The sequence below is a fragment of the Symphalangus syndactylus genome, chromosome 13 (genome assembly GCF_028878055.3).
Source record: "Symphalangus syndactylus isolate Jambi chromosome 13, NHGRI_mSymSyn1-v2.1_pri, whole genome shotgun sequence".
Taxonomy (NCBI): domain Eukaryota; kingdom Metazoa; phylum Chordata; class Mammalia; order Primates; family Hylobatidae; genus Symphalangus; species Symphalangus syndactylus.
In genome coordinates this window covers 78353394-78367365 of record NC_072435.2, presented here as the reverse complement: position 1 = coordinate 78367365, position 13972 = coordinate 78353394, and the positions used below count along the sequence as shown (strand labels likewise).

Here is a 13972-nt window from a genome sequence, read left to right as displayed (position 1 = left end):
AGTAGGTATTCAAAATAAGAGCTGAGAGAGAGAAAGGGAGAAAGAAAAAACAAAACAAAACAAAAGACAACAAAAAACCAGTATCACGACGCTTCTATGTCTTACACCTATCATATGCTTTCAGTCTGTCCCTCTGAAAATGTTTCTCGCTAGGAAAGTACTTACATTAGGCCTCAGCCTGGCTGCCAGATCATAATACTTCTCGGCTGCTTCATTGAGGCTAGCCTGTCTGTAAAAGAAAAAATAAAATAAAACTATATTATTTATTTTAGAATTACAAATAGGATCACCATGCAGCAAAATAATGTTAACTTTTAAAAAAATTCTGGTCACACCAAACAGTAAATTGCCCAAGCAGAAAAAGACTTAAAAATTGAGTGTTTGCATTGCACTTGTTATTGTATTTAAGGCATTATAAATAGTATCTTAATCCTATTCAGCGGGTGTTATTTCTCATTTACATATTAGGAATTAGAAAAGCTATCCTACTTTTCCATGCAAAACTAGGTAATATATTATAGTGGTGGGGTTCTCCAGCATCAACATGATACCCCAGAAAAATCTCAACTTTAAAAATAAATTGTCAAAATTAGTAATTACTGCTTTCGTTTTATGAAAACAGTAAAGATCTGCAGGACTTTCAAAATTCCACATCTGTCTAGAAAGACACTTTCTTTCCAGTATGGAGGGAACTTTCCATGGTGTGTAGTTAACAGAAAAAATAAAAAGTCCAGATTATATCTCCCCTTGGACTTTGGACACCAGGGTTATAGCACATGACTTAACCTCAGCTAACTGGATGTTCTCGTTACTTAGGACTTTCATTCCTAAGTGACAGAAAGATGAAAGGATGGCCAGAATTCATTCGCAATGGTAGTAGCAATGGGACTATTTACTAGCCAGACTCTTCCTGTAAAGAACTGCTTTTGTATATCTCACTTCTGAGCCACTGAGGCTACCTTGTTTCCTGCCGATTTAAGCCTTCCTGCCTACAGTGAATTCTGCAGTTCCCATAGCCTTCAAATAGCTACAGTCAGTTTCTCTTGCTCACAGCCAAATCCTGTAAGTAGTGCAATTGACTTGTACAAATAAGATGTGCACTGAAATTTACAGATAGATTTGTTCACTGCCTATTCCTGTGATTCACAGAAAAGACCTAGGTTCAACCGAGTCATTACCAGAAGCAGGGTTCTAAGGAAGTCCAGCCAGTCGTTCTTTAATATACAATATATTTTTTTATCATATCATGCTGCTTTAGAAAACCTTCTAAGATGGCAGGTAATAAGATCTAAGAAGCTTGTGGAGGTTGAGCTGGAATCTGGCGGCAATATTTGAAGGGTACAGAAAAAATGCTACAAGAAAATGCCAAATTCAATTTCAGATGATGTATATAGCATATCTATGATGTGACAATAATAGTAAATGGCTGGGGTTCCTGCAGTTAAAATGGAGTGGTGCTCTCTTGAAGCTGTGATGTAAAGAAGCTATTGAGACAAGAAGATGACAGGACAAGGATGAAGAGAACACAAAAATTAACTTTCTCAATTAGAAAAACATATTCAAGTTTTAAAAGAGAAGGTTAACTAGCCATATCTATAAAAGTGGATTTGCACTTTGGTCAAGCCAAATACAAACTATAAAAACATACCCCATGCAACCATATAAATTATGGAAATAACTGAAGATAACATCTCTCTGGAGAGTAGGACATATTTTTCTAATTTTTCAATGAAAAATAATTAAAAACACTGCTATTTTTAATAGAGGTTATAAAGAAAGTAAAAACCCTTGACCTAAGGCTCTACTGGACCCATGACATGTCACAATGTGCTGTTGCAATTTATATTCTCATAAATGTTAAAGCTCAATTTCAATATGTCAAGAGAAGTACTTTAGTTTGGTATGAAACAGTAAAAATTCCCTCACTAGGGTATTTAATAAAGGTTCCCTCCACCAAATTATAGAATCAATTTGGTACAGATTCATTTGGAAATCTGAACCAGAATTCATTAGGTCATGCCCTGGAAAGGTTTCCTCCTGAGGAAAATAAAAGGCATGCAGGTAGGAAATTGCAGTAACTCAATACTACAAAGAAGTCAGTTACTTTGAAGTGAGATCAACCAATAGATGCCCAACATGGAAAGTATAGCTACCATTAATATTCATCTTTATGGACATTTAATCATGAGGTAGATAAGGATCAAAAGAGAAACTGGGGAATCCATCAGATAAAATGCCTTGAAAATAATAATAAACTCAATTTTTGAAAGGTTTTACTGCCCCCCAAAATGGTTATTAGTTTTTAAAGTGTTCATATTATTCAGTGCTTTAGTTCTCAAATGAAATATCTAGGTTAGAAAGCTTAATTTCTTAAGCTAGAAGTAGAATTGGTGAAATTCTGATGAGGTAAGAAAAAAAACCCACTAGGATTTATTATATATGTCATATAACTATGCAAATTAATTTTCACTCTAGGATCTTGCTTCTGATATTAAATAGTCTTTATAAACTACTAATCAGCATGTGTTTATGGCAGAACATGGAAAACTGTAGGGAAAAGAATATGTCAGTTGCACCCACAGAATGCTCATTTGTATCCTCATTTTATTCTCTAGACAAAAGAGAATAACTCATGAGGAAGTGTCCAATGTCCACTTTACAGTGTTTGCTGTATTTCATACATGGCTCTGCACAGAGCATCCTGGGAGCACTTAATAAATCTTAATTGTAGAGATGGTTGAATCATTAATCAATATTTGAAAAGTAAAGAATTTAGCAGTATTCTGCCAGTTGCTTAGAGATTCTGCTAAATATTGTCAAGAACTTCAACCATAAGATTGTTAGGGACTGATCGCAGGACTCAGGTTCCCGAGACTATTAAAGCAGACGATAAAATAACACTTCCTGCATATTCATATCCCTTCTTCCTTCCCTATTTCTTTTTCGGGACAGAAAATGTCTAAATCCTCTATCCAGGAATTATTTCATTTACCAGTTACAATACCACCATGAAGCAATTATTATTATTAACCACATTTTAAAGATGAGGATAATGCAAAAACAGTGCCAGATACTCACTTTCTTACTTCCTGAAACATCCCATTTTTAAAAGCTCACACTTAGATATAGTGGAAACTTTTCCCAAGTGTCCAAGTATTAAGAGAAGGCTTTGAAGGTGGGTGAAGAGGAAAGCAGTGGCTCTGCAAGAAATCTTGCTGGCCAGATGTAAACAACTTTGCATTCTGATCAAAACACACTTTACAAAGCCAGGAATGAGGTGTTGAGAAGGAAAAATCATTCATACCAGGAAGCCACAACGGATCCAGAAGGGCAACTTGCTCCATTTAACATGCCACCCTAGGAGGCGACATTGTTATGTCACATATCTAGAGCATTAAAGATTTAATCTCTATGCCAATAATAGACAACAACTGGAGACTCAGACAGAGGCTCCTTTCTCATTACCAACTCCTACCTATCATAGCTGTTGGGACCTCCCACTCTTCACATTACCTCTGGTCTCTCAGGGCCAGGAAGGGTAAGGAAGAAGAAAGAAGTCCGCATAGGATTTGTGAACTGGACTAGGAAGTAAACTCTGAATTCCCAAGAAATCACTAGAGTGAGTTGATTATATTTTAAGTCTTTAGATTCAGGGTTTTTTGTTTTGTTGGTTGGTTTTGTTTTTTTGCCATCAGTGAAAATATACTCTCAGATCGAAAGCAAACAGACAGTAACAAAACTCATAAACAAATTTCATCATTTGCGTATTGCAGAATTCCATTTTTGTACATGGGACTATAAAATTCGCATCTGTTAAATATATATATTTCTTATATCTAATTCCACTCTCTGGCGTTATTTTAGAAAAGTATATTTTGGAACACATGTTTATGGCCCAATAGTCTTCTAAAGAAAGATGTAAAGAGAAAGTTGGGAATCAATAATATAATAGAATAACAACTTAATATACCCTATGAAATGTCTGAAGCAAATCTGATTAAAAGAACCACTTACAATTACCCACGTTTTTATGTATTCTGTGAGAATTATAAAATTGCTAAATTTAAAATTTCTTCTTTAGAAATATAAATAATAAAAACTCTAGTGGCATTTAGAAGTAAAACTAACTACAACTATTAATAGTTGTGAATTGTCAATTTGAATTAAAAATTAATATAAAAACCACGGATACATACAAAAGATAGTATTTCAGTAAAGTCTTGGTAATTATTTTCAAGAATAGCTTATGAGCATTTTTTTTTTTAACTGGAGAGAGACTGTTGTTCATGTAACATAAAAATAGAGGAAAATAGCTGGGTTTTCCTGGATTCTTGCCAGGCTCTTGATACTTAGTTTTACGTTACTCAAAGCAGCACTAAATTTTAATTCTAGTTGATATGTTATACAGTAGGAACAGAAGTAGAACTGAAATAATCAAAGACATAAAAATGTACAGAAGATCTAAAAATAGTGAAACCAGAGTCATATATATGTAAAAACAATGGAGCAGAAAAGATCCTTGCAATGAAACCATTAAGCCTTCTTAGATGAAAACTTCTCTGTCAAGACACCGAAAATGGCTTCATGACCTGTAAGTATCTCCACCTGAATTCTAAAGCAAAAGACTAGGGTGGTAAAGAAAAAATGTAGCAATAAGAGGAAAAAACTATGCTGACAATATAATTTTTAAAAAGGTCCCTCTGCAAAATTCCTTGATGCCCCATGACAGTTTAAGACTATTCTTTCATGGCCTCAAACTGTTCAGGGGCTGCTAAGGGCAGAGTTAAAACCCATATCTAGAAAGATTATATAATTATGTGTAGTGGAAAAAATTAAAAGAGAGGGTATGTGTGTCGGCAATGTCAACTGTTACATTCACATGTAGTAAATTACCAGTTAGGTTCAAGGTGTAATGTTTGGATGAGGAGAAGGAATTGAGACGGGTGAAAGAGAAACGGCAGGATAGAACTTGCCTGTAGTGGTGGTCCAAGAATCAACGTTCTAAGCTTCTCCTGGGATTTGTTAGAAGCATAAAATCACAAGTACTACCCCAACCTACTAAATCATAGCATGCATTTTAACAACATCCCCAGATGTTCACTTGCACATTCATACTGGAAAGGCACAGGGTTGAAAGACGCCCACCTTCAACCTCATCTGCCACCCTACTTTGCTCTGAAGACCCTATGGTCCATTACAGCATGGTTAAAATAAGAGCCTTGTGATTGTAAACTGGAAGTAAAATATAACTTATAATTGAAAAATCCAGTGACTTTCGAGTGGTTTTGGTAAGTTTGGAAGTGTTAAGGAAGAAAATGTATGGTCCAGAGGGCGTTGGAACTATATACACATATCCCCAAGATACACACAAAATTAAGCACACACAATCTGATTTGCAAAAGCAATTTGATTCTGTTTTTTTCTCATTTAAGAATTTAAATTTTATGTGATTTCCAGTAGAATGTATAAAGAAGTTAGCATTTCTAAATTTTATGTTTTCAATATATTGATTACATAATATTGTGTGATTTGAATATAAAAATTAAAAGATAATGATTCTTTCTCATATATTCACTCTGCTCTCTAGAAATTAGGGAAGAAATTAGAACCAGTTGGTATGGTAGAGTTTTGCTATTTTTACTACCTTTGGGGAACAGTGACAGTTTCTGCACTTAGGCCTAGAAACATCTCAGCTGCATGCGTGACCCACATCAGAGACTAAATCATGATGATACTTCTAAAAATGTAATATCTCTTTGAGAATACAAAGTTGGAGTTCTCTCTCCAATGACTCTGTCTACTTTATAAAATTTATTATAAAAGTGTAATTTAACAATATTGGAAAGCCCTCACTACTGAGCATTTATTTACACATTTGACAATCTGTTACTCTGTAAATTGTTTTCTCTATCAATAAAGTCAAGAGTCATAGCATGTAAGCCATCAGTCAGGTGTAAAATATGAGGCAGCCAATGTGACAAAGTGAAAACAGTATCATACTACATTAAGCCTTAACCCCTGCTTTACCAATGGTAAATACACAGAAGAGTATTGACTTTGAGTCTCAGTACGCTCATCTATGAGATGGGAAGATTTATAACGTTTACTTCACAGATGTACACTCAGAGGTAACAGAGTGACAGACATAAAATGCAAAGTATAGTGCCAGGCAGACAGAAGATGTTTGAACAAATGCTACTTTTATCCCTTACCCTGTAAGTAGATTAAACACACACACACACACACACACACACGCACACACACACGCACCCCTTCCACTAGAGCCTATGAATGCTGTAAACCATGTTTGTTTTTAGTGCCTCTGTATTTCCTCTCAGATATCAAATATCTTCATGTACTCTGCAGCTTTCAGTTCTTCAGAAAAGCTGAATAAATCCATTCACAGAAAATGTTTCTAACAGAATAAATGATTCAATAGTTTCTTCTCATAACGCTATAGATATAACTCTACTGTGTTCTAGCATTTTAAATTCCTTTATTTTCCTTTAATGATAATCAGTCTGCTTTTTATGCTCTCATCTGGAAGCATCTAGTAACTTTTCATTTTGTTTGAAGTACTAAATATGTCACCATGTATTGTCAACATTCTTTATGAGAGGCCACTCAACATCTGTGATCACCTTCCCTATGAATACACTTGGTAATCAGCCAGAACAAAGATCCCACATTCTCAAGCAAGGCAGAAACCAGAAATTCACGGATCTTCTAACTTTCGTTTAGCACAGGACTCAGTTTCCACTCATCAGATGCAATCTCAAGAGAATGGAATTCAGAGGTAAGCATAATGGGAAGCAGCTAGGCCCAGGAGAATCTTCTTCTAATAAATGTGATGCACACTCTGCTGGGTTCCTTGTGGGTGATGGTGGCACAACTCCTGAACTGTAAAAACTGCTGAGCCCAAGAGAATTCTGAGTGGTTGGGAATTATTCCTAGCTATGTAGAGTAGAGCTCCCACCCCCACTTGTAGAGTCTGTAGGTTACAGAACACTCTTTAAAAAATCTTGTTGCTGCACAAACTACCAAGAATGATTCTTTGGTACACAACTAAAAGCTGGTCTCTACATGAAAACAGCTTAGAAACAAACCTATTTTCATTGATTTTGCCTTCATTATGATGAATGAAGATCATCCTATTTTGGAAATTTTCTCTATCTCTGGATAATTCTTTATCTACTCTATGCTCTTTTTCAGAAATTTCTGTTCTTATTAACATTTACATATACACAAATAAAATCATATATAGCATATATGCTATATAAAACGACATGCACAAATATACAGTATATTATTATATATGCATATTTATACATAAAACTATATTATATATGCATATTTATACATAAATAAAACTATCATATTATGTATGCTATATATATAAATGGCATATAATTATATACACATATATAATTATGAGCATATATAGTATGTAGAACTATACAAACATATATATATAATTACAAGTGTAATTACTTATAATTATGCATGTGAGTTCCCAATCTATCCTCCAATCTTTTATTCAGTCACCACTTTCATGTTTTTAGTATTTTACATCAATTTCTGGGGAAATATTTATAGCTTCTAGTTAAATTATTAGTTAAATAATTATAGCTTCTAGTTAAATTATTAGCCCATTAATTGTACACTACCTCCATTGCTGTTATACATTCAGAGACCCTAGTAATCTTTTCCTGACACTATAATGTTCCTCTTTCTACTTACCTATTTCTTTGCACAGACATATTTTGTATCAGCAAAGTTAGGTTATACTCTGGGAATAAACACCTTCTAAGTCTCACTGAATTAAGACAACAAAGTTTACTTCTCAATCATTGAACCTATCCAACGCAGATGAGGAGGGAGGTTTGTCTCTCTTTTGTCACTTAGGGATCTACGTTTCCACAATTTCTAAGTCAGAGACAGGGAAAAGCACTCAGTCTTAGAGCTTTGGCTCAAAAGTGCCATACATCACATTCACACACATTCATTGACAAATAAGAGGCATGCAGGACTTCAGATTCAAGGAAGGCAGGAAAGTGCAATCCTACTGTGGTTCTCGAAAACAAAGGGCCAAGCAAACTTGCTGAATGACATTAATACTACTTCCACCTCAGAGTGTTCTTGTGAAGCACTTTGATGACAAGAATTTAGAGACCCTCTAAGAGGCTCTTATGTTTTTAACGTAAACCTGCTTCACTGAGGCCTTTATTTTGATACCTCTGACTTGTCATTCTTACCTGAACTGCCAGATTGAACAATATGTTTCAAAACTTTATATTAGCTTATTCTACAGAGAAAGATCTTTGTCCACTTCTGGTAGCTGGAATGGGTCTATTGGAAATTTCTCAAATTTCAAACCTCTTGAAGGTCCCAGTAAGATAAAGATTTGCCCCTTGATGGCTGGCCTCAGGATCTCACTTCTTCCAATCTAATCTCATTCAGATGGAATGACAATTTTTTTCTTTTTGCTACATTTGTAATGAGCAGCTCCCGCTCCCCGTCCCCCCATTTATAGATTCTTTTGGTCATTACATTAGAAATTTGCCAAGAAAAGGGAAGTTAAATCAGTATGTTCAAACCTTATCTTGAACTATAACTTTTCCCTAAATTGCTGATTTGGGATAGTGGGTGAATAACCAAGTGAGACACAACCAGGAGACACCCACTCTCTCTCACACCCAAATGGACACCAAACCCTGTCAATTTTGTCTCCTAAATATCTCTCAAAAGAACACAGTTCCTGAGAAAAGAATATAAAACTTAATTTAGAATTATGTGGCATCGCCCCCAGGAGAAAATTTACATGTAACATTAAACAAGCAAAATTTTGATAACTAACCATTTTGACAAAAGTATATTCAAGGGGAAACCAATAACCTTTCTTACTCCTTTAGGCAAACAGAGCCCTGAATGTTCTCAACTGATAAGAAAACAGACTGGTGGTATTCAGCTTGACAGCAAGCACTCCAGAAATGCTTGAATTTGACAGAGGTGAAAAACAGAAAAGCTAAGTAAAAACATTCATGAAGACTGCCATCCAGTTGAGTAGGAGAAAGTCAGGCTGCTGTGGTCACTCTTGCAGTCAATATAGAAGGGCACCGACTGACTGCAACTTAATGACGGATGCAGACCAGAGAAAGCTGGAGAGGAGGTTCTGAAAATAAATCCTAAAGATTTCCTCACTGCCAGTATATAACAAAAACTTTCCACTGGTTTCTAGCACTAAGGCAACTAAGAAAAAATCGCAAGTGATGTCTTTAACAAGGACTGTTTTTTGTAATACACTTATAATGGGTTTCTATTGGTAGACCTTGAATTTCAGACATGGATTTAATATGTAGCAAAATGCCTTGTTGATAAAAGTATCTGTTATTATCAAGATGAATTTGCCTGTGTGTATTTGTGCTTTCCCATTCTTGCAAATTGTTTATTGTGGCTGAAAGCATAGTGTTTTATTCATGAGGAACAAAAAGTCCTTATCTCTGTAACAGTACCTAACCTTGTCACACAAATTGAGGTGTCTTTTAAAAAATATCTTTGCATTGAAGGCTCTTGAGGATTGGTTACAGCTTATTTTATAAATATACCAATAGTCAATTGAATCCTGATTTCCCTTTGTAGGTGTCAGCTTTCTTGAGTTCATCACAAAACAAGTACTTTAGGGATGCTAACATTAATGTTGAATGAGGACATTCAACTAAAATGTCTCTATTATTTTTTATAACTACAGGTGAATCTACAATCATCTTAAAAGCTAAAAAAATAGTCCTTCTACTTTTTTCAAATGTCCTCATTTTAAAACCATCCAATTGTGAACCAACTTCTCTGTTATTATTCTTCCCTTGTAAGAGTAATCTACATAATTACAAATCTATCCCCGGAAGCCAAGCACAGGGACCACAGTATAGAAGTCATTTAATGAAGCATTTAAGTAGGGATTTAATGAAGTGATATTCAAGTAAAAATATGGGAGGAGTTATATGTACATATATATATATATATATAAAACTAGCATGATAAATAATGCTTTTTAAACAATGATATAAATCATTTGATAAAAACAGTTAAAAACATCCTCCTTTAATGTAAAGAACCATATATGGATGTACTGACTTTCTTTATATTCACACACAAAAAAACCTGATAATCTGGCCTTATATTTTAGTTTTTTTGCTCTCATCGTAATTAGCCTTTGTAATAGTCTTCTGAAAACAGAAGAATTAAAAGTTAAAAAAAAATGTATTGTTTCAGGACAAAGCAATAGTGTTGATTACAGGGCTATTTTGAGAATTTCATGGGCCTTAAGTATACTTGTATTTGATAATCCTCTCCACTATTAAACATTAAAATGTATCCACATGCCACAGTCAATATAATTAACATAAAAACACAAATACTGAAATGCGGTTTACTGACATAATGTTTTGCTTTGAAGACATTTAATTAGACATGTATTATATTCAATTTTGCAGTTTCCTTTTTGTGTTTTATGACTAGTAATTTTTAGAGGGAAGGGAAAGGAGGTCGCAGTAATTTTCAGAAAGTCCTAAAAACTCATATGCCCTACACATGGTGCACACAGACCAGGGGAGTCCAATCTTTTGGCTTCCCTGGGCCACACTGGAAGAAGAAGAATTGTCTTGCGGCCACACATAAAATGCAGTTAACACTAATAATAGCTGATGAGCTTAGAAAAAAAGAGAAAGAAAAAGCAAAAAACCTCATAATAATGTTTAAAGAAAGTTTACGAATTTGCATTGCAATGCATTCAAAGCTGTCCTGGTCATATGTGGCCCATGGGCCACGGGCTGGATAAGCCTGAATAGCCTATAATGAATACAATATTTCTAATTTTTTACATAGTTAAGCAGCATGATTGATTCATATTGAGAATGTGGAATAAGGTGGTATGATAGGAAAATTCGTATAATTAATTACCTTCTCAAAGCCTAGGCTTTGAGGCACAGCCGCAAAAACTAACCTGAGCATGTGGGCAGCATTGAAGACAACATCAAACTCTGTGCTGTCTAGTTCAGCTGCTTTTTTTGCCATCTCAGCTGCTTCTATGAGACGAGCTTCTTCCAGAAGAAACTGACCTGAAAAGTATAAAAACCAGTGAGCTTCAACTCAGAAAATCCCATGAAACAATAAAGCTGTTATTAAAGAAAAATAAGTACAGTGGTAAAGGTGATTTGAAGCTAAGGTTTAATAACATACTCATCATTTAGAGATTATTTATACGCCTTTTGCTTAATTATGGGACATTTCAAGGTTTCTATTTGCTAACTTAACCTTTTTTTTTCTTAAAAAGAAATCGTCTATAGACTATTCAGCAAGATATAAGATGAGTAAATTTAAAGCTATATTACAAATATGAGTTGAGCTGATTTCCATTGTTAGTACATTGAAACAGCTCCTGTCTCTGATGCATATGTACCAACAGGTATATTCATATTGACAAATATGCATTTCTCATATTTAATATTAAATTACTGATAAACATAGGAAGGTAGGTTAAGCATTAATTTACTCAATTAGATTTAATAATAATTACGGAATAATATTAACATGTTCAGATTTGTGAGATTACTTTCAGGTTAGCTTTACAAGGTTAGAATTACTGCAGACAGAGTCACAGAACTCTTTCAACTGTACCTCAAAAATTATTATATAATGCTATCCCAGAAACATATTGTGAGGGTAAAGAAAACAAAAGTTAGGCCCAATTTTAATGCCATAAATATACAGACAGAGACAACAGGCCACTTTTTAAATAGAGATTGAACAGTAACGGTACTAATGCTAAGCCTTATCTGATATGGATATTCAAATAAAAACCAAATTAAAGGATGACAAACCTACACTGAAGCCATCCATATAGTTGCCAGGTTTTTCAAGTTGTGGTATAATTATTATCTCTTCCTGTTTGAGGTTTCATGTTTATTTAAAGTTCAAGAATTTAAAGGTACTAAAAATAGTTATAAAAATGATTAAGTTCTGAGTTGCACACAAAAACATAAAACTTTGAAAATGTCAAGAAGACACATACACAGCCAATAAGCATGTGAAAAAATGCTCAATATCCCTAATCATTAGAGAAATGCAAATCAAAACCACAATGAGATACCATCTCACACCAGTCAGAATGGCTATTATAAAAAGTCAAAAAATAACAGATGCTGGCAAGGTTGCAGAGAAAAGGGAAGGCTTATACCCTACTGGTGGGAATGTAAACTAGTTCAGCTTCTGTGGAAAGCAGTATGCTGATTTCTCAAAGAACTTAAAACAGAATTACCATTTTACACAGCAATCCCATTATTGTGTACATATGCAAAATAACAGAAATCGTTCTATCATAGATACGTGCATGTATATGTTCATTGTTAACAGTATTCACAATAGCAAAGATATGGAAGTAACCTGAATGCTCATCAACGGTAGACTGGATAAAGAAAATACAGTACATACACACCATGGAATACTATGCAGCCACAAAAAAGAATGAGATCATGTCCTCTGCAGTAACCTGGGTGCAGCTGGAGGCCATAATCTGAAGCAAACTAACACAGGAACAGAAAACCAAACACCACCATATTCTCACTTATAAGTGGGAGCTAAACATTGAGTACACGTGGACACAAAAAGGGAACAATGGACACAAGGAGCTACCTGAGGGTGGAGGTTGGGAGGGGGGAGATCAAAAAACTGCCCCTTGGGTACTATACTTATTACTAGAGTGATGAAATAATCTGTCCACCAAGCCCTTGTGACACACAATTTACCTACATAGCAAACCTGCACGTGTATCCCACATGTGTACCGTGCATGTGTAACCTGTACGTGAACCTCAAATAAAAGGGAAAGATAAAAACAAAAAAAATAAAAATGCTAAATGCTCTCTGGTGGCTAAAGAGTCCATTATTTACTGTTTATTTAATGAATATTACAAATTGCCTTCTAATGCAAAAGACCATTTCTTAAATAAAAAAGAAATACCTTTATTTTAAGGATTTATAATAAACCATAGCTGGCTGGACGCAGTGGCTCACGCCTGTAATCCCAGCACTTTGGGAGGCCAAGGCAGGTGGATCACCAGAGGTCTGGAGTTCGAGACCAGCCTGGCCAACATGGTGAAAGCCAGTCTCTATTAAAAATACAAAAATTAGCCGGGCATAGTGGTGGGTGCCTGTAGTCCCAGCTACTAGAGTGTCCGAGGCAGGAGAACTGCTTGAACCCAGGAGGCGGAGGTTGCAGTGAGCCGAGATTGTGCCACTGCACTTCAGCCTGGGCGACAGAGGGAAACCCTGCAATTCATTCCTAAATAAATAAATAAATAAATGCCACTGCTTGCATTTAAGTATTTCTAAACTTCAGTTAGTAAACAATGGTGAGTAAAGGTAAGCCTACGATTATAAAGACTTTGTGTTTTTCAAAAGCAAGTGACAAAATTTTAAGACTAGGACTTAGAGATCACTCAACTATTTCTACAAGAAGTTTCACATCACTTTCTTAGTTTGTCGCCTAACATTCTGTGCCTTTCTTATCTCCCAGAACAAATAAACATGAATTCTTGGATTAGAAAATTAAGCAAACAATTATAAATAAGTTACATTTATAAACAAAAAACACATTACTTATGAAATACCTGTATACGCTAACTCTACAGATACAGATAAGAAATGAAATTTAAATATATGGTGCTTTTTTATATAACAGTAAAATAAGAATCAGATAATCCGTGGCATACTGAAATATTATTATCTCCTCATATATAGCTTCATAAAGGTTGCCAGGCTAACCCCACCCTTCAGTTAGTTAGAGTTATTATAGACTGCTTTTTAAATTAAAACACAATATTAATTACTACTTGTATTCAAAACATAATATTTAACTAAGCAAATGCATTAATAAATACATTATGTGATATTCAAACAAAGGAAAATGTAGGAAATTG

The 13972-nt window shown here is 34.8% G+C and overlaps 1 protein-coding gene across 7 annotated transcripts in view; it reads right to left on the bottom strand.

The window, feature by feature from the left end:
• The window catches only part of TMTC2 (transmembrane O-mannosyltransferase targeting cadherins 2), a 462711-nt gene that overhangs the window by 83109 nt on the left and 365630 nt on the right, over positions 1-13972 (bottom strand). For all 7 annotated transcript variants that reach the window (XM_063615121.1, XM_055239351.2, XM_063615122.1 and 4 more), the window contains 2 exons: positions 11000-11114; positions 166-229 (listed from right to left, as the gene is read on the bottom strand). In XM_063615121.1, coding sequence (XP_063471191.1) covers positions 166-229; positions 11000-11114 — 179 coding nt within the window. Of the gene's footprint in view, positions 1-165; positions 230-10999; positions 11115-13972 lie in introns of those variants that run through there.